Source organism: Gadus chalcogrammus, chromosome 23, assembly GCF_026213295.1.
Source record: "Gadus chalcogrammus isolate NIFS_2021 chromosome 23, NIFS_Gcha_1.0, whole genome shotgun sequence".
Taxonomy (NCBI): domain Eukaryota; kingdom Metazoa; phylum Chordata; class Actinopteri; order Gadiformes; family Gadidae; genus Gadus; species Gadus chalcogrammus.
This window is the reverse complement of record NC_079434.1, coordinates 15,199,656-15,220,415: the sequence shown is the minus strand read 5'-3', so window position 1 is coordinate 15,220,415 and position 20,760 is coordinate 15,199,656. Positions and strand designations below refer to the sequence as shown.

Sequence of the window (20,760 nt, the reverse complement as noted above, 5' to 3'; positions counted from 1 at the left end):
TGCAACAAACCTCTACTAACGTTAAAAATGACGAAAAGACCAGCGAAGAGGAACATGCAGGAAACCTTTGCATGTTTTTGTGACAAAACTATAAATTTTGCCTTGTTTTAAAACATGTATTTTTGCACACGCACGCCTCATTACACAGACGGCACGTGTATTACATACGGCCGTAAAATCGTACATTTGGCCGGAAGATTGGAATCTTTATCGGCCACGTTTGCCGGCCAAAAATAAGCCGGGGAGAGTATGCAAATTGCGCTTGTTCAGAAACACGTATGGTAACTGGTAAAGGGAGTAATGAGGAGAGAGGAGGTGCAAAGAGACTGGTATTGGCTGTTTGAGAGGTGGGAGAAGGGAGGAGAAGGAGGAGGGGGCATAATACTACCAGGCCATTTCCATCAGCAGAAGGGAACTCCAAAGCATAAAGACGGTTGCCAAGCAACTGAACACAGATTAGGTGGGGTGGGGGAGCGAAGACAGTGACCACTTCAACATGTGTGCGAGTGCGAGCATGTGAGAAACAGAGAGAGGTATATAAATATTTTTGATTTTCTCTTGCCATGGTCATGCAGCTTCAAAGGACACACTACCTGTTGTGTTTCTGCTTCATTAAGCAAGATAAAAAGGGCTGTACTAGCCCGTTAATCCTTGACGATTATGAATTAAAAAATCCGAACCGCACATCATTAAAGTGATCATACAGCCCTTTCCTGCAAAATCAGGGTCATATGTTTTTCCTTCGTAATGGAGGGCCACATAGGGTTCAATAGCAGCAGAAACGTAGATAAGATGCGTTTGTTTTACCTGCGCCAGTGGGGGTGGAGCCAGTGTGTCCGGGGAGCGTCCCGTTCCTGAGGAGCGATGGGGACTTCTGGATCCCGACGCCGACGACCCCCAACATCCTCTCTCCCCCTCCTCCTCCTCCTCCAGCTCCTCCTCCAGCTGAGACAGATCCTCCCCCGGCTCCCACCCCAGTCATCCCCCCCACGCCGGGTCGCCCTGTCAGCGCCGACGAGGCCGGCGACGGCGAGGCGACGGAGGCCGAGGAAGACGACGACGACGACGACGAAGAGACGGCGTTGGCCGTCGCGGAGACGGGCAGCGTGAGCGACGGCGCCGGCTCCGACGGCTTGGAGTCGGTGGTGAAGCACGGCCCGAAGCGGTTGCGCCAGTTGCCCTTCTTCTTCTTCTTCACGCTGTCGTCGCATCCGCCGATGGCGCCCGCCAGGCCCGGCCCCACGCTGGACGTGGAGGGCTGGGCCCGCTTGAAGCCCACCCCGCTGCTCAGGCTCACCGTGTCGGGCGGGCTCGTCAGGCTCGTGTGCGAGTTCTCGTACAGCTTGCCGCCCACTGCCAGCAGAGGGAAAAACAATTAGAATGTTTTCTGGCGAAGCGATGGCTGCCAGCACACGACGGCCAATTAGTGTGAAAACATGAAACGAAAACTTGCCAGCCCTCGCTGGCAGAGAGTTACGGCACGGATTCACGACTCAAACATGTAACCGTTGCACTATGTGGAGTCAGTAAATACTTTATCAGGATACCATCTGTTTTTTTTTAACTAAACCGACAACAGATTCTAAACTTCTCGTTAGTTAAATGGGAGAAGTCTGCACAGGCCAATTTTCCTATTAAGAGGCAAGCATCGGTTTATTATGTAATTGGCGTTTATTGGACGGTTTCAAAAAGATTCACTCCCGTCCTTCAAAATCTGATTTAAATTAAAAATGGATTAGTAAAAAAACGCAAGCATTTAAAACAAACAAGAGGAGGAACGCTCGATTGAATCATGCGAGTGGGTGCGTCCACAAGTACCTCCTGATGCTACGGTGGCTGACATCATGGACCCGAACAGCGTGGTGGATCCGTCAGAGGCCCCGCCTTCAGAGGCCGTCTTCACCAGACAGCTGCTGAAGGAGGGAGGGGAGGAGAAGGTGGTGCCTCCACCCGGCCGCAGGGACGAATCAGAGAACCCCAGGAAGTCCGAGGACGACGGAGCGGAGGATGTCTTACTCGCGCTGGTCAGTAGAAGGCCTGGGAGGGGGAGGGGGGGAGAGGGAAAGAGAGAGAGAGAGAGAGAGACTTTAGTCAGTAGCACACATAGGGGAGAGGCTAAGAGCCGGTGGTAATGGGGACAGGCAAGGGGGAAAGGAATTGTATGTTGATGAGGAATAATATGAATGAATAATCTCTAGTATTTATGTGTTTGTTGGGAAATTCATAAATGTTGTCTGTTACTAAAAAACCTGCGGGGACTTGAGAGTGAAACGGTGTGGGAGAGGGAGAGAAAGAAAGTTGGACAACAGGGCAAGTCCACTTTGTCTCCTGGTGGAAATGTTTTTGTGCCAGCCCCCCCTTTTCCATTACTATGCGAGCAGAATGGAGAGATAACAAAAATAACCAGTTAATCACCCTCTCCCCATCTGCCCTGCCGTCAGCCTTCTATCATTCCTACGTGACAGGGGCCATGCACCGTGAGCACACATAAGCTCCCATACACAGAAACATAAACATGCACGCGCACACACACCACTGATAGCGGCAGTCAAAGGAGCACGGACTACCCCCTGTCCTTTTGTGCGCGTGTGAATGATAGTGAATCAGGCCTAAACCTAAACAAGGCTCTAGATTGCAGGAGCCGACGAGTCTGTGTCTGCCGTCTGCTCTGTGCATACAAAGCAAACACTTCAAACACACCCAACTTACAACTCAAATAGGTCCGGGGAAGACTCGGGAACGAGAGTGCTCACCCTGATGAAACGGTCCGGTGGAGGCAGTGGCCGAAGTGGAGGAGGTTGCCATGGTGACCACGGCGGAGGGCAGCGGCTTCGCTGAGGACGTGAGGGTCTTGCGGCCTCCCCTCTGTCCGACGACGTGGCTGCCGCCGCCGCCGCAGCCGGCGAGGGCACCGGCACCGGCCCCGACGATGTTGCTCTTCTTGATCTTGGGGTCGGGGCCCATCTTCCCGCTGTCCGCCGCGGGGCCGTCCTTGGCACCGCCGGGACCGGCGTGGGCCAAGGGCACTTCCTGGAAGTTGGCGGTGGTGAAGCGGGCGCCGCTGTCGTCCAATCGCTTCTGCGAGGGGGCGGGCAGAGAGGCCACGCCTCCGCCTGAGGTGCTGCTGCAGGTGTAGCCCTGCAATGAGAGGACGTTTATTAAGGTTTATTATTGGTCATTTGCAAAAGGATGTCGGATAAGTTGAAGGGAGCAACCGGTAGGATGCGTGGAGATTGAAGTCAGAACCAGAAGCACAGCAGTAAACTTTAAAAATGTAATAAAAATAATTTCGTCATAATATCAATAATATTTGCTTAGTTCTGGATACTTAAGCTCGCCTTTGAGTTCAGTAATAAATCAAAAGGGAACAGTGGATAGCAAGTAGTGATAAATAAATTAAAAAAAACAGGCCGGACATGGAGCCACTAGAAACAATAAGGGCCAGGAGCGCAGCGGGGAAGAGACAAGTGCAAAAGCAAACGGTTTTAAACTGAGAAGGCTCATTTGTTCAGATGCGTTTCTGTCTACAGATCTATAAAGCAGGGACAGAGTCTGAGCGGTGGATGTGGGGAAGGGAGAGATCCAGAGCCTGCGTGCCGAGCAGCGCGACACCCTGGCACCCATGGGCGTGAACAGACAGGAAGGCACAGAACAAACGGGGACGGGGAGGGGGAGCGTAACGCTTACCTTGTCGGGGACTGTGGTGTTTAGGAGGACGAGGGAGGGAGACATGTCTAGTGGGGTCTTCTTGTGTTTGGGCTTGTGCCTGTCCCTCTCTTTGTGTTTCTAGCGAGGACAGAGACGACAAACAGACCAGTTGGTGAGGGGGCTGAAGGAAGAGGAGGAGGAGGAGGAGGAGGAGGAGGACGGGGTAGAAAACAGATAGGAGGCTGATATCCGACACAGTGTTTCCGTGTGTACCGGCCGTTTCCAAAAAAAATAAAAAAGGCCAAGTATATAACGACAGACGTGAGAGTGACAGAAAAGATCTGGACCAACTGATGGCAAATAAAGACGTTTCCCTTCCCACGATTGGAGCGAGTTGAGAGACGAGAAGGAGAGAGGAGAGAGAAAGATAGAGGGCTTCGTGTTCTCAAAGGCATTGTCAGTCAAGGATGGTTGGAGGACGTTGCTTTTTGCACCAACAGAAAGATGGGAGAAATCGTGGAACACACACACACACACACACACACACACACACACACACACACACACACACACACACACACACACACACACACACACACACACACACACACACACACACACACACACACACACACACACACACTGAGACTAAGGAGGAGGAGTCCCAAGGTGTTATAGTTTAAGAGCTGCGTGTGTTCCATGTGCCCCGCAAAGTAGCGCACTGGTTCTCATCTCGTGCTCCAATCGGAGCCGCACTCGCCGAGACCATGAAAGCTCAATTTACACCCTTCGCTTACACATTCGCCGGCTCCACCCTCCTCTAGCACCCCTGGAGGGCCCGCGGGGTGCCAGCAAATTTACACCTCCTGTGCGCACGCTCCAAGCCCCGCCACCTTTCTGTGCTACACACACACACACACACACGTTTTGGAACAAACGCATGTACCAGCACTTTTCTGCTAAATTGAGCCCCTCTTTTCTCTAGCACACACACCCACAGCAAAGAATATGCAGTGATCTTCAGAGACAACATGGGACTCAACATGCTCCTTATGTTCAGAGCCAGGATAACTCTTAAACAGTTGTGTGTGTGCCTCCCCTCGGGGCCGGAGTGATTGGATCGGGGGATGGGGGTGACAGTTTAGCCAGGCTTCCGGGACAGGGAGCAGTTAGCAGTGATTGCCAGCCAGATGAAGAATGGAAAGCTCTGCTGAACTAGTCTACGCGGGCTCCCAGACTATAAACCTCTTGGGCAAGGGGAGGTACGCGCCCGAGTGTGTGTGTGTGTGCTTTAAGGAAAGGTGACTTAAAAACCTGAGTTTGTTTTTCGTGAATCGTCTCAAGTGAGGAGTTTAGCTACAACCAGAGAGAGAGAGAGCCAGAGAGCGAGAGAGAGCGAGAGAGAGAGAGAGAGCGAGAGAGAGCGAGAGAGCGAGAGAGACATGGGATTCCCTTGTTGTTTTTCATTAACATTCCAAAGGAAGGTGTTGATGGACAGAGGCTTGTAGACGAGAGGGTCAGATATCCCCACACATACACTGAATCCTTCTGGACATAGCAGCCTGGCCGTGGGAAATGCTAAGAGACACACACACCCACTTGCATGCATGCATGGACGACACACACACACACACACTTATATCAATCAGGTAAATTGATTTAGCTGACCATGCCTTTTAACACGTTCTCGCCTATTTAGAGCCTGATCATTCGACATGTCGAAGTTCTCCTTTTGACTGCATGGGGGTGCATGGGAGAGGAAGGGTGGGGGATGGGGTACGGATCCATCCATCAGAAACCTTCCCTGAACAATAACCATGACCACACAGGGCCGGCACCTCTTCTCGGTCTCTTGTCAAATCCAATGTCCTGAAATGGGAGGTAGAAATTCCAGAGTCCAATTCACAGCTTCAACTGTCCACCGCAGTCTTAACATGACGGCAAATATGTTTTAATAGAATAATAAAACCGGACTACATTTTCCTCTACAAATGCCCCGGATGATGCCTTAAAACTCTGTGCACCTCTATTTCGAACCGTGTGATTGGTCACTTGCTGAGATAAACGCAAAATTTTACAGACAAAATCGGTTGATAAATAACAAAAAAAAATAATAATCCATTCTATACTGTACATCAGACATGTTAAAGCTGGTCACGAACAGACGTTTTGTGGACAAAATCATCATCTTATGAAGCGGGTTCAACATTGGCTAAAGAAATGTAACCTAAAGAATGTCCTTCTCGTATCATCCAGAAACCTAGTCGAGGTACACCCCCTGTGGGCACAGGAGGTGGAAGGGGGCCTTACAACAGATGGACCGGGTGGGTCCAAGGGAGGGGGGGGGGGTGTTGGGGGTTTAGGGGTAACAGAGGAACAGGAAGAAACAGGGAAAATAATCCACCCTTCCTTGACAGGAATTCCCCTCCATAGTGTGTGTGTGCGCGCGCGCGTGCGTAATCTTTTAGACCTCATCGTAATTCGACTGCAGGGTCCAACATGCGGTATACATCTAATCGACAAAACCTGCTACACACACATCTGAGCCAACTGACCTCTGACCATGGAATGTATACGCGTGTGTGTGTGGCCTGCCTTGCTAATGCAAATCAGGCGACGGAAAGGCCCGGGCCGTTCAAGTGAACCCCATAAGCCATCATGCTGAAGCTGGCATTGGAAGACAAAAAGACTCTCAACACGTAATTATCTTTTTAAGGCGTTTTGCACACGGCCAAAATGAAGACACATTTACAAAAACTGGTTTAACAGGAGGAGCAATCTCACCAACAGAGAAAATAGCACGGCATTCAATCAACTGGTCGATTTCAACAGAGCAATTATTGCACCAAACAATTAGGTAGAGAGAAACAACTGGGTAGAGAGAGTGACTCGTTCTGATGTCCATTACGATGCATGGCCCGTACACAGACCCAGCTCAGAGAATCCTTTGTGAATGCATCCATTCAACGCTCATGTTAATATAATGTTTCAGGTTGGTTAAACTGTAAAAAAAAAAAAAGGCCAACGTTCGAGCCATAAAAGGCTTATAATGGAAGGGATTATAATATTACAGCGATATCACAATGTCCCCTGAAACGAAATTCCATAAAGATAACTTTTTATCTTATTAGGATAAAAAATATACGATAGGAGTGGACTGACCTCGCTGTCGCTCAGCTGGATAGCCGTTACGTGCATTAGTATACAGTAGAGGTCAATGCGATGCATGCCAAATTACTATGATTATAATGACAATATATATTCAATATATCTGACCCTTATATTGGCAGTAAGATTGATGGCAGTTACAATGCTATCACTCGGTCCATTTCGCATTGCACCATTGACACAATGACACGCACATGCACAAGCACTTGAATGACACCAAAATATAAACATTAGTCTTCCTTGAAATGAGCCGTTTCATTTTTTTTTTTAAATCACGTAAAGTTGATATATTAAATGTTAGCATAACACATAAAAATCGAAGTTGACTCCACGGGTCACACAAACAAACATATACACACACACACACAGCAGCACGAGCACACGTCAACTGACCACAGCATGCCTGCATTCGACACACGACAGCACACAATTGGTTTTCAGGGCCTTTTCTAATTACTCGTAATGGGAGAATCCAACAATTGTGTCACATCTGGCTGGTGATCTGTACCCTTCAAGCCAGCAAGAATGGATGCATTGTGAGAAGGCCGCCAGAACCGGGGCACGGCCAGAGGGGGGGGGGGGGCTTGAGAGTCAAGGGTGAGGCAGAGGATGGGTGGAGGAGGGGTGGTCTGGAATCAGATGACGAGGGAAAGGAAAACCATACACTCTGTCAATAACAGCCCACACTGTGACGAGGATCAGGCCCGATACACGCCTTTAGATTACAGCGGTGTATGAACCGAGTATACCCAATTAAAGTGCAGATACATTTTCTTAAACCCCGACCACCCAATAAAGGCGTGCTGAGGTCGGAGTCGAGAGAAGATGGGAGTTTTTGACTTGTGATGCGCTACACGTCTGGAATGAAAAAGGCGCCGGCCTAATTCAATTGAAGACACTCTTCTGCTTTGTGGTTGCGTGGCCTTCAGAGACACGACTGTGAAATAGGTGGAACAGATGAGTTGGTGGCTCGTGTAAATTCTGATGCTGCGATGCCTGTGATTACATGTTTTGCTAACTGCCATGACTGATTACCTCGCTAATACACCATTCATTACAGCCGGCAGCACAGTGGTGTTGTCTGCAGGTGGGCCTTTGGTCGTATCGCTTATTTAAAAACCCACGGCAAATTCCACAGACTCTAGTTCTATACAACGTCAGCCGTTACAAAATCAAGCCTTTGTTTGTCCAAATCGCCTAGTTATATTGGTTAACTGTCAGGATGTGGAAACCTGGGACCTATATATTGCTGTGAATATGACCAAACCCCATCTGTTTAAACAGATAATTGTTTACCCATTCATGTTTGTATACTTTTTTACAAGATTTCCATCTTTTTTGTTTTCTTTACAGAGTAGTATAGGCCAGTGTTAAGTTTTTCGTTCCAAGTTTTTCCATTGAATTCTATGCATGAATCTGAAATCTCAACTCTGGAATGTGTCCTGATGATTACTTTTAGGGCTGATTAACCTCTGAAGAGCGCTGTGATCTTGCCTGACTCGCCCTGTGTGCCTCTTCAGTGTGAGCATGCTATCGCTGAGGGCATATGGTTGCTGATTGGTGGGAGGCAGAGAGAGAGAGAGGGTGGTAGGGTGGTGGGGGTGGTGATGGGGTAAGGTCTGAGGGCTTACCTTGTTGTCCTGGTCTGAGGCTCTATCCATACACTGAGGGGAAGAGTCACTTAAGCTTTGAGACCTACTACCCCGGCCCCTGCTCCTTCGCTAAAAGGCAAAGAGGAACTCTGAGTTACTGGATGAAGTCCAGAAAACGAGCGAAGTGTGAGCTATTCAGTTAAGAGAATAACAATTTAAATGCAAATAAAAAGAGGGAACTGAGGTAACTGAAATAAACCAACTGAAGTCAAGGATCCAAAGACAGCCACAAATAGACAGTTTCATAAGATCTTATAAAACATACACCAATGTTGAGGTCAGTGGACTTTGCTATGTCATATGAATACACAATGACCGTTTTTTATACCTTTGATGTTGACCAAACACTCAAAGTCCTTTCAATTTAGTTTAAGTTGCATTTAAAAATAGAGCAAGTAAGAAATCAGCACGACAACCAAGAAAACAAATAAATGCATCTTTCCTGTAGTCTTTTAGCCGTTTATTAGAAACTGCTTGGCTAATTTAAAAGCTGGGCGGCATATGAAGAGGCACCCATGGAGACTTTGAAGGGCCCTGGCCATCGATCTCCTGAGCTTGAGCTTGCTCACTTACAAAAAAAAAAAGACTGTGCATAGTCTGTTACTATGGCGACGCAGAGACGAGAGGTTTCCTCCTGTTGTACTCCCAGGATTGAATTCAATCATACTCTCATATAAAGTGCTCATGTCTGACCCCTGGCAGTGGGGGGGGGGGGGGGTCTATGCCTTAACTTGTAGTAACTCTGGCATGTTCCGTTCAGCTCGACATACCTGTGACGGGGGTGCCAACAATTGGCAGTGCACACAATCCGCCAGTCACACAGTAGACCCTCACATGAAAATGCTTTATCGAGTGATACTTAAATCCTAATCCTATCCTCCTTCATTGGGGTTTTAATTGCAAGTCTAGAAATGCTGGCGAAGAGCCCTGTATCTGCTGCTGGGCTAATTAGGTTAAACCCGTTGACATCTTGTTGACTTTATAACGGAAGCGGGAAAACAAAGATGCCAATCAAGAACACATAAGAAAACGGCAAGACCAAGATGGACGTGAAACTTAAAACTCTGCCGGGGTGACCTGATTCCACACTATAACGTTATTGTACTGCTTTTAAAATAGAAAAAGCCAAAAGCTAGTGATGATGAAATGCCTCGCCCAGCACAGCAGCAGACCCTCTCTGGGGGAGTCTGTTATGCAGACTAAACAAGGAGAATCCAGTTCTGGAATTAGATTTGGCTAAGCAGCAGGTCCAGTCAAATACCACATGTTGTTAACATGGCATGAACATCCATCACGCGGTATCTTATGAAAACCACTCTGCTAACAACATTGCTTTCGTCGTCATCGATTCCCTCTTATACATTCCTGTCATCCATACAATCCCGGCTTAATGACATTATGCCCCGATGTCCAAAGCCATTCAAACGAGATCAATATGCCAGCGGGAGTCTCTCTGCATTTGTTAACATTGCAAAATGTCATCTGACTCTGCTGTGCGTGTGGATGTTTTATTGCTGCAAAGCCTGCCATCTCTCCCCCGCCCCTACCACCTCGAACAGATCTAATGCTGCAATCATGCCCCGCATTTTGTATTTCCCACCGGCCCCCCACCGGATACCTCACTCCTCTGTGTGATTTTGCGTGTCCGTGTCTGCGAATTTGTATTAATGTGCGCGTGTGTGTACGTGTGCATATATGTGTGCGTACAAGTGTGTGAATGCTTGCGTACAAGTGTGTGAACGCGTGCGTATATGTGCATGCGTGTGTGGGTAGGCGGCGGGGGGTCTAACGAGCATGTTTGCATTACAACACATGGATAGCCCATTTCCATTAGTTGCGTTTGTATGTATACGCCACTCACCCACTCCATCAATGTAACTTTGATTGTAATAGTCTTATTACCAGGCTTCATGGAATTGCCTTTAGTCCACTCTATGCATTTCCTATGCTATTTAGCTTAAAGCATGGGACTTATTTTATCTTGATATAAAATAGTATATAACGTTAGGAAAAGGAGAGTCTGGGGTTTATCTGCTCTGGTTTATGGACAGTGTTGATCCGTAGGTCACCTCAACCCGAGTACCGACTGCTGGGAGATGGAAAGGATCAGGCAACAAACGAAGGAATGACGGAGTGGGCAAGGGGACAGATGGAGAGGGAGGAGGAACCGATCCGGAAGGAGAACTGGATGTCTGTATAAAAACCAAATGGGATATGGGGAGGGGAATGAAGGCTGTAAAAGACGGATCGATTGAACCAGAGCACAACCCAGGAGGAGAATAGAAGACCGATGGACACTGGGACATCAGGAGGGGTGGATGGAGGTGCAGCATGGAACAAGGAGGTGTTCACAAGTGGGCATGGGGCAGGATGAACAACAACTTTGTCGTAGGAAAACAGAGAGGGGTTTTCGGGACTAACCCGCATGACGTGCTTCCAGTGCCAGCGAATGCGATGCAGGCCTTCTCATGCGCTAAACATTGTCTGTAAATCCATCAGTATTTACTTTTGCCGACGCCATAAAAAGTGCCTCAATAATTAAATGAATTAACGAAACTGTAATCGTTAAGGTTCTGAAATCTCTACTAATTGATGAATGGCTTCAAGGCTAGAGCAGGTTTTCAACATCATGTGGAGGCTGCCAACATCTCTCAGCTCCCTTCACTCAGTAAAAGGCCATAGAACATGGATTTTGCTGATAAAAAAAAATATGATTTTCTTTTAAGCACTGTGAACAAAAGGTCAACAATGTAGAAAAATCGAATTAAATACAAAATATATCACGGCATGATATATGCCATGTGTAGGTAACGATCGATGAGGATTGGTATACATCATTCAACTAAAAATGTGTACCCTCTTCAGTCATTGTAGATTGTACAGCCAACGGTTGTGTCACACAAATGTCTCTTATGTTATTTTCAGAATGACCGCAAGACTTACCAGTTTGCTGTGGTGGTACTTGCAGTATCCGCAGTACTTGACGTTGTCTGCGTCGGATCCCTGTTCCTCGCACAACAGCCCAGCGAACTGAGCACTGCAGAGCAGATCAAGAGCACAACAGAGGTTAAAGGGAAGTCTGAACTGTCACGTTGGACGGCATACTTCTCCCTAAATCACATTGCGACGACAGAAATTCCACGCATCGACGTGGCTCGGGGCTAGACATAACATGCGCTGCCATTCATAGCCTGCAGAATCAGAAGCTCAAGTCAAAGAGCCAAGTGTAAAAAAATAATAATAATAATCGACTTGTCTATAACAAACGCCTGCGATTGAAGCGGCCCTACGAAGACACATGACAGACACCAGACGAATAAAACATCCCTTGTTTGACCGGGCTCGTGAGCAAAGGACCACGAGAAACTCTGGGAAAAGACACGCCATTAAAATATCACGTGCCCTCACAATCTTGTTAATAGAAATACGATGTAAAGAGCTTAAGGCAAGGCTAAAAGGAAAATCAATAACTCCATCCGCTAAGTGTGGTTTAGGAAAAAAAAAAAAAAAAAAGGAAGGGGGGGGGGGAAAAGCCATAATGTAATGATTCCTCACCATGTTACGTGGAAGGCTTGTCGACAGCCATGCTTGTTGCAGGTCATGCAGGCTCCTGTGGCGGCCTTGCTCTCTCTGCCCTGGTCCTCGCAGATATAGCATGTCTGTTGACGTAACACATTAACAATCAGGTATCGCATTTATGTATATTCTGTGCATACATATTATATATACATTCATATTGTTTTACATATATTCTTTAGAACTAAAGCAATCTATATATATATATATATAGGCTAAATATATATAAAGTCTATAGTAAGTCAAAGAAACATTTAACTTTTAGTCATTTTAACACAACGCGCATTGAGGTCACCTACAAAATGCAATATTTGGAGCAGATGATTAAAAAACGTCAAATGAACACGGTAGAGGTGGTTATCATTTGCGACCACAGGCACGCTTCTGTTTAAGTTACAACGGCTGAACTTCCATCACTCTCTGCGTGTGCGCAGCCCGAGTCTGTTCCAGTCAGCGCGTGTTCGATGCCCCTTGCCAATATGTCTGCCCGTGTAAATGCGCGGTCAAAGTACCTTGTTGTAGCGATCATGCGGTACAGACTGCAGTACGATGGGCTCCATCGTCGAGACGTTGGCGAACTCCACCTCGGGTATGTACAGCGCACATACTACGTGGGCCCAGCCTGCAAGACAACCAATGGGGAGCCACAAGGGTTACACACAGAACTGGCTGCTGGCTCGATCCGCAGGGCGTGTGAAAGCAGCGGACACCAGGAGGTTAAGGGAACAATTAGGATGGGGGAAAGTTATACCCTATTTTTGATGAGAGCCCGTATAGTTTGGCGGTTCTGGAAACCAATGTTGTGATACACTTTGGTCGTATTTAATTATCTTGAAAGTCTATCGACACAAACATTCTTCAAAAGGAGAGCATACACGCACAATCATCAAGTTAAACTTTTGACATTTTTTGCAAAGTAATTGCAAAGTACTAAAATAAATGAATTACTTGCGGCCTCACACACACACACACACACACACACACACACACACACACACACACACACACACACACACACACACACACACACACACACACACACACACACACACACACACACACACACACACAGCTGTCAATGAAGACATGCAGGCCGTCGAGAGCAGTAGAATGATGGGATGGGAGAAGGGGGGGGGGGGGGCCTTTACGCCAGAGTGGCAGCAGGCTTGACAAGGATTTTACGAGGTGCCCTAGGAGGTGAACGACGGGTCAAACGGAGGTGGGAGCCTCCCCGCCACACTGGAGGTGTCTGTTTTTCCCTGTGGCGGAAACAAAAACAGGCTTAAACTTACAGTTGAACCCCTGACCTGCCTTTGACCTGAAGAGAGGGAGGGAGAGAGGGGAGAGAGGGGCGTCCGGGGCAGAGGGCGGGACAGGCTGGGAGGGAGGGAGGGAGGGCGGGAGGCAGGGAGGGAGGCAGGGAGGGAGGGTGTGAAATGGGTGCTTGTTGATGTTTTGAAGTCCCTGCAAGAATCTGGAAGAGGCCTATAAACCAGGACTATAAAAGTGGCACAGAGGCTTCCCTCCTTAGAGCCAGCCGCTCACACCCAGGCACAAACAAACCTGCCGTTGATTCAGAGGAACGACTTGGCAGCAACTGTCGTGGTAAAACACGGATGAGGAAATCTATGATTTAGTGTTGGACATTTCAACACCTTTCCGACATAGCAGAGGGGAAGCCGGCAAAGGCCTAACTTCCGTTCTCTGTTTTTAAACGTTATAAATGAAGTTAGTAAGTTATACGGGTTAAAGGAAACCTCATGGGCACGACAAAGATGAATTAATGATGTGTGCTTTCAGCCCCCAAACACCTCACCAACGCTTGACAGCAAGAACAGCAGTTCCCAAATTGGTCACTCGCATGTTATAAAACATTCTAAAATTACTCAAAGTAAAGCACAAATCAAACCAGTGTTTGTGTAACATCTGTCTTTGTGCGAGTCAAGGAACACCGGGCTCCAATAAGAAGATGTTTATCTACTGGCCTCTTCCCAATTGGCCAGGGCCATTCGACCCAATGAAGAGGAATGAGGGGGTGATATCATTCTATTGATGCTAATACGAAGCCTTACTACTGTCCCACCTGAAACAACAAACTATCTCACAGATAAGGTAGCTGGGAGGAGGAGGCGGAGGAGGAGAAGGAAGAAGGGAGAGCAGGAGAAATGGAGGAGGGGAAGAAAGAGAGAGAGCGGGGTCATGGAAAGGGTAGAATAAAAGAGAAAGTAGTAAAACGGTGTGTGTTAGTGTTGCCCTGATGCCTCCCGGCAGGCCTGGACACAATCCCACAGCTGTGCCTCTCCGACTTAAACACACACACACACACACACACACACACACACACACACACACACACACACACACACACACACACACACACACACACAATATTTACAGTCTCCACCGAGCTGACCTCCGAATGAACCCAAAAAGGAGCCTCCTTACAGGCCATGCACTATACCCATCTTAGCCCGCCCCCTCGTAAACACACACTCTCTCTCTCTCTCTCTCTCTCACACATACACACCACTGCCACGGACGACAGAGCGAGACAAGGTACACAGACGTGCGCAACCAACAGCTACATAACTCTCCCAGCATGATCACACCCCTTAAACCTGCCCGTGACACACAATTAATAGCGAGAATATACAAGGGAGACCCACCGCAAGACACACAAGATGTGCGCGCGTGCGAGCGTGTGAAAGTGTGTGCGTGTGCGTGTCGAGACCTTTACCTCCATTGTCGGTCCTCTTGAGGGCTCCGTCTTTGTGGGGACACAGCTCACACCTCTGTGGAGAGCGGGAAGGGAAAACAGCGGGTGAGGGAACGCTTCGTCAACATCACCTACCACAGATGCTGAGCTAGTACGCACATGGAGGTTGGCCAGCTGTTGATATCCATGCAGGTAGAACCGGTTAGCAGGGGGGGGGGGGGGGGGGGGTTACGTGTGCCGCGCAAAAGCAACTTTTCTAGTCAAGCACAACCGTTATCGGACACACACACCCACACTTGGGGTTTGACTGCGCTCTTTACATCTGTGTGTGTGTTTTAGCCTGAGGCAATTATCTGAGCTATAAAGCCAAACGCATAACTGCACGGGCGACATTCCTCGTCACCATGAATCCTTAAGCCACAAATGAGTTGACATGACCACTGACACGTGCACACAGCTGTGTGCATGTGGCGCCACTTCCAAAGGGGTTGGGGTTCGATTGCGCTCTATACCTCACCTCACCCTCCTCACGGAAAAAGCTATTTTTCCACAACTCCTCTCATGCTAACCACCGATTTGATCTAAACCAACTCTATTTGTTTCCTCAATACCCAAATAAGTTAGTTAGTTGTTAAAGTCTATGCAGTACAGCCCCAACAGGTGTAAACATTTTGACGCAAAGGCTAGATTTAACAGCAGGTAAGGATGTTTTACCATCTCCTCCTAGACCATTTGTCCCATCGCTTATTGGACTACACCCTTTCTTCCAAATAATTCCATATGAACCCGGTTTTCTATTTCGTCAATGTCGACCAAATGTTTTTACTTCATTATTTTTTTAGAAACAATTATGTATTGTTCTGCCACATTCTTTCGATTATTATGTTCCCAATTTCCCATGTCATGTCCGTCATAGCTCAGTGAGTTTTGGAATCCACCAGCCAGGTAGTGAATATGCATTAGGAACTGTTTCAACCAAACCTCTTTGATGGGAATCTGCACCCCATTTAAAATGCTGGCAATAACTTCAACCTACATGGACCCCATTTTTTTTTTCCATTGAAACCAAACAGAGGGAGTACCAGAATAAATAACAAAACAACTAAGTGTGGAGAAAACACCCACTTCTGAAACATAGTACTGAAACAACAGAGTAGAGCCTGCAGTGCAGAAGGTCCATCACACGTTGTGTGGTTGGACTGAGCTAACTTTAGGGGAAAGGGCTGGACTACATTGAACCTACATCCAGCCACCTGGTCTGAGATATTGCATGAAACAAAATAATCGTCAATGGTTGACAACTTCAAGCAGCCTTTTCCTCATTGAGGGCACCATAACGGTGAGGCATTTGGCAGTAGGGTCGCAGTTTTTCGACAATGGGTCTATAACTTTGAGTTTCCTCCAGCAGTTGTGTCGCTGAATTTAGTGGTTTCCCTTCTTATAAAATTTCTCCCACTATGTCCTTGACACCGGTTATGCTGCTATTGCAGCTAGGTTCTGAATTATTTTCTATATTGTTCAGAGTTTTGTAAAAGAGTAGAAACATTGTACTACTTTGTTTTATTAATAGCTTTCCATCCAAGTCTAGTACTATTGATTAATTATTAAAATAAATTGAAAATGGGGCATACTGATTGTGACAATGTGTACAGATTCTTTCCAAATAAATATGAGTCAGTCACACTCAAAGAAATAATAAAATGGCTTGTAATGGACATGTTGAGATATTGAGGACAACCACTCTGTCAATAGCAATATACAGCATTTCGATAATGTTTCTTTTTTTTTACGGCTTCTATAAATATATTTGGACTATCTGGATGACTTTAAAAAGGCACTCAAACTAATAACCAATAAATATTTTTTGTAATACCATTTACTGTCTACAAACATTAGTATAGTGGCTGTATTCCCCAATGAGATGGATCTCCAAGAAATTCACATTAAGATTAACAATAATACAGATAACGTACAAAATAAGGCCTTCACTTTATAGGCTGCTTTGATAATATTATCATGCGCAAATTTGTATTACAAATAACTTTGAATTAAAAGCCTAAAAGCATGGTCGTTCATTCCAGTAGAAGATGGCTTGCATTTAAAAAAAAATGATATCCTGAGTGAGAATAGGAGGGATAGCTGTGAGTAAGGTACGATATGGGGCGGCTTGGCAGGGAATGAAGTGATATCATATGATAAAAAAATATCAGAGGGAACTCCCACGTGTCAAGTTGACCTTTTTCTGAGTCCTCAAGCAAATCTTAATTTCGAGGAAAGCGGTATTTTCCACCAGGGATCACATTAGAACACTTAAGTAGTTCATGGCAAACTAACTGGAGTCATGGCAAGTCATATTTTGTCTGATTTGTCCCAATAATAAGAAATGCAAAGATGTGTTTTCATGATTGACAGATGAGAAATAATATAGAATGATTGATTTAATTGTATGGATAAAGAAGATAATGAATCCATGGAATAACAAGTGCAAGTGAGAAAACTTGTTTCCAACATGGTCCCTGCAATAACAAGTGTCAAATATAAAAATATAACAGTAAAACAAATCGACATTGATGGGTTTTAAATATTATTTTCGTAGGGACAGAATTGTATGGCAATAATGTACATGTTAAACATTTAAGAATGTTAGCCAATTTCCAAACTTAAGAAAAGCATGTACAAATCACTGTATAACACTGAATAAAATGTCAGTAATGCCATAAATAAAACCTGATGATTGCATCCCTAAGCAATACAATGTTGTAAACACTATACATTTATATTCATTGTACTACGAGTTGATATACATCATCATCCTTAGATTAGCTGGCATTATTCCTCATAAAGGAAACATGTTTGGGGGAAGCAACATTGTTTGCAATGGCAGCAAGAGCATGTGTGTATCCTGGGTGAAAAACCATATATATTTATTATGAAAAATAAAAAATAAACCTAAAGCCTAGAATTACTATTAAGTGTAATAAGTGTGTAAGTATTACTCGTTTTAGTCATTATTGTGCAACGTGTATCTTTCACAAAGAAGGAATGCTTTTAATTTGTGTGACTTGATATTTCAGATCTGTTGTCTCAGAGCCGTCATGTTAAAACAGCATCAATGAATAATAAATGCACAATGACGATAAACTATTAAATGTGTTCATCCTGTGTATTGTGTTGTCTGCTGTTCATTCACAAAATGTATTGGGGGCGTGCTCTTTGTTCTGCTCTGCCCCATAATTGTTTGTCGTCGCTATACCAGTTTAGCATAGAGAGTTGCTAAATAGACATTTTCTGTCAGAATTTTCAGAGTGGTTGGATTGTTTATGGTTTCCAATAAAGTACAGCCAGCCTGAGCCAATAATCTGCCATTCAATTGTCACGTTACAATACAAAGATATTCATAATAAATCATAATGATCCTAGCACACATTTAGTTGACCACAAAGACAGTTAAAACATAAATCCAGAAATTGGTAATTTGACAAACGGCTGGAGAACGGTCATTAACCAAAAACTGAATGTCTGTGGATACAATCCTAGGCTCCAATTGGGCAGAGTCTCAAGGTGTCCTTGAGCAAGTGATTATTGATTCTGACAAAACTGGTTGTCACCATGCATGGTTAGTTGGTTACCATCTCTTTGTGGGTGTGGGTCATGGTAGCTCGAAACGCACTGTACTCTATTCACTCTATATACCATTAATCTCCCCAGCAGATCATCAACTCAAAGTCAGAGCCCACTGAATCTCAGACTTTACAGTGATCTCAGTCATTTGGATGATTCCATTTGCAGGGCTAACCAACAGACTTGCGGTTAATCTAATACAGCACTTTAATATTCCAATGTTTAAGCGGCTGTTAAGATAGTGGAACCCTCCACAATGAATTGCTAGACGGTGGATGGGCCGACGGTGAATGACGTGAGCACTACGTATATATTAGTGGATATAGTGTACTAAGTATAGTATAAGTATACTATAAACACGACAGCATGCTTTGTTTTAATTTTGCAACTTAAATCCCAAACCATGCTCTATGTTCTCCAAGTTAAGTCAAGTACAAAACTGATGGGTGGAAGCTGGCAGAAGTAAGCACCGTCTAAAGGCTGAGTTATGGTTCCACGTTGACGCGACGCAAGGTGGTTTACGGGCCTATTATGTCCTTGCGCACCCTCCTTGCGTCCACCACAAGGGCCTGACGTGCGCCTCCCAAAAATTGTAACTTTGCGCAGCAGCAAGGGCTGTGATTGGCCCGCTCACAAAAAACCAGACGCAGAACCAAAACAGGTTCAAGCCCGCTTCGAGGTGTCTGCGTGGTCATTGCGTTGCGTCGACGTGGGACCATAACTGAGCCTTAAGTGGCAATGCAGCTAGATCGAGTCTGACGTAAACGGTTGGCGGGACCAAGGAGAGAGGTGGTCCAACCACTCGTTCGACCCACATCCCTCGTCACAATCGGAACACACAGCACTACTGCCGTCCGCCACCAACCGATTACACACCGCCAACAGGTATAGGACCCAGTATGCAGCAAGACTTGCACATGCCGATTAATACATGGGGCGAGTCTTTATGAAAGAGAAAATAGATAAAATAGCAGACAAATCTGCATGTATTGACTTACCACACGGGCGGCTCTCTCCTGAGATTCACACTTCCTACAGAACCAGGGTCCAGTGGGCACCTGCACAATGCCATAACAGGCTGCAGGGGAGCAGAAAGAAAGGAAGGGGACAGGTGTTAGTTATCTCTAGCACAACAAAAGGACTTTATCACGGTTGTTTGGTTTCTTCTCTGCAGTAGATAAGGAAACCACATTCACACGTCCACTGACAGAACAATCATGGCACCCATTTCCCGATCTCACACCTATTCTATTACTGCTACTCTTTCCCACAGAGCAATCAAAAGGGTAAAATTCCATCAAGGACTATCCCCCATATAGGCCAGATCAACACAAAAGACTGCTATGGGTTTGGTCCCCCTTAAATATATGAATAGCTTAGCAAAATGCTCAGATCATCATCAAACTGCCTAGGGGACATAATCTACTACATCATATCCTACTGTTATCCAGAAGCGTATGTCAAGGTGGTAATTGTGGCTGCATTCATTTAAAGTCAGGTAGATAACTAGATGCAGATGCTGTTAATATTATTTTTCAATAAAGAAAGTTCGTGCTGGTAGATATCTGGTTTCATCCATCTACACTAAATAAACTACTTTCATAACAATGAAGGGCAAAATACCACAAAACAACATGCAATGCAATGATGAACATACAGCCAATATTCTTCAAAAGTACAATATTCTTCAGAAGTACAATGTCACAGAGACAATTGTGTTTCAGAAATACTCAAACACTAGTTTCAATGAAACGGTACCCTTCATTGGCCTAGCAGTTTAAACTCGTGTATTATAAATTACTCCTTATAAATACCTATATCATACAAAATAAAATAGGACCAATCATTTCACATAAACAACAGATGACTCGTGATGCTTAAAACACAGCGCGTAGCTGTCACGCACCGCCACGATTGGTCACCTTTGACGAGGTGGTGGGCAGCTGATTTGTAAACATAGGACGTCACGCCAGTTTGTTGTGGTGAGCGTCGTGTTGGGGAATGGGAGGGATATAACCAAGGTACTTCGTCCATCTTAACAAAGCACCGCCAAACGCAAATACAAACAAAAACATTGGAGTGTTGTGCACACCAAACCGGAAATAGGCAACGTACCCTAACCAAGAGCAACTAAATCTGCTAAATTGGATTACTGATCTGTCAATCAAAGGCAGGGTGAATTAGGGCTGACCTCGGCCTGGCGCGCGGCAGGCTGATGCACGCGCAGCGGCTCTCCATAACCTTGCAACTAGATAACGTTAGCTCGCTAGCTAGCGGCTAACTAGCCTCTGGCTCTCATGGGGCTTTACCTTGGTGCACAGCGACGTTGCAGCCATGTCCATCGCAATAAACCAGTGGGTTCTCGGCCCATCCTCTCTC

At 45.9% G+C, this 20,760-nt stretch overlaps 1 protein-coding gene across 3 annotated transcripts in view; it reads right to left on the bottom strand.

Annotated features, from left to right (window-relative positions):
- mllt10 (MLLT10 histone lysine methyltransferase DOT1L cofactor) overlaps positions 1-20,760 on the bottom strand; it is a 39,658-nt gene that overhangs the window by 18,558 nt on the left and 340 nt on the right. For all 3 annotated transcript variants that reach the window (XM_056584024.1, XM_056584025.1, XM_056584026.1), the window contains exons 1-10: positions 20,691-20,760; positions 19,380-19,459; positions 14,782-14,836; positions 12,557-12,666; positions 12,024-12,127; positions 11,412-11,505; positions 3,688-3,786; positions 2,754-3,138; positions 1,819-2,037; positions 808-1,353 (exon numbers count right to left, since the gene is read on the bottom strand). The exon at positions 20,691-20,760 is cut by the window's right edge. In XM_056584024.1, the coding sequence (XP_056439999.1) occupies positions 808-1,353; positions 1,819-2,037; positions 2,754-3,138; positions 3,688-3,786; positions 11,412-11,505; positions 12,024-12,127; positions 12,557-12,666; positions 14,782-14,836; positions 19,380-19,459; positions 20,691-20,760 (1,762 nt within the window). The remainder of the gene's footprint in view (positions 1-807; positions 1,354-1,818; positions 2,038-2,753; positions 3,139-3,687; positions 3,787-11,411; positions 11,506-12,023; positions 12,128-12,556; positions 12,667-14,781; positions 14,837-19,379; positions 19,460-20,690) is intronic.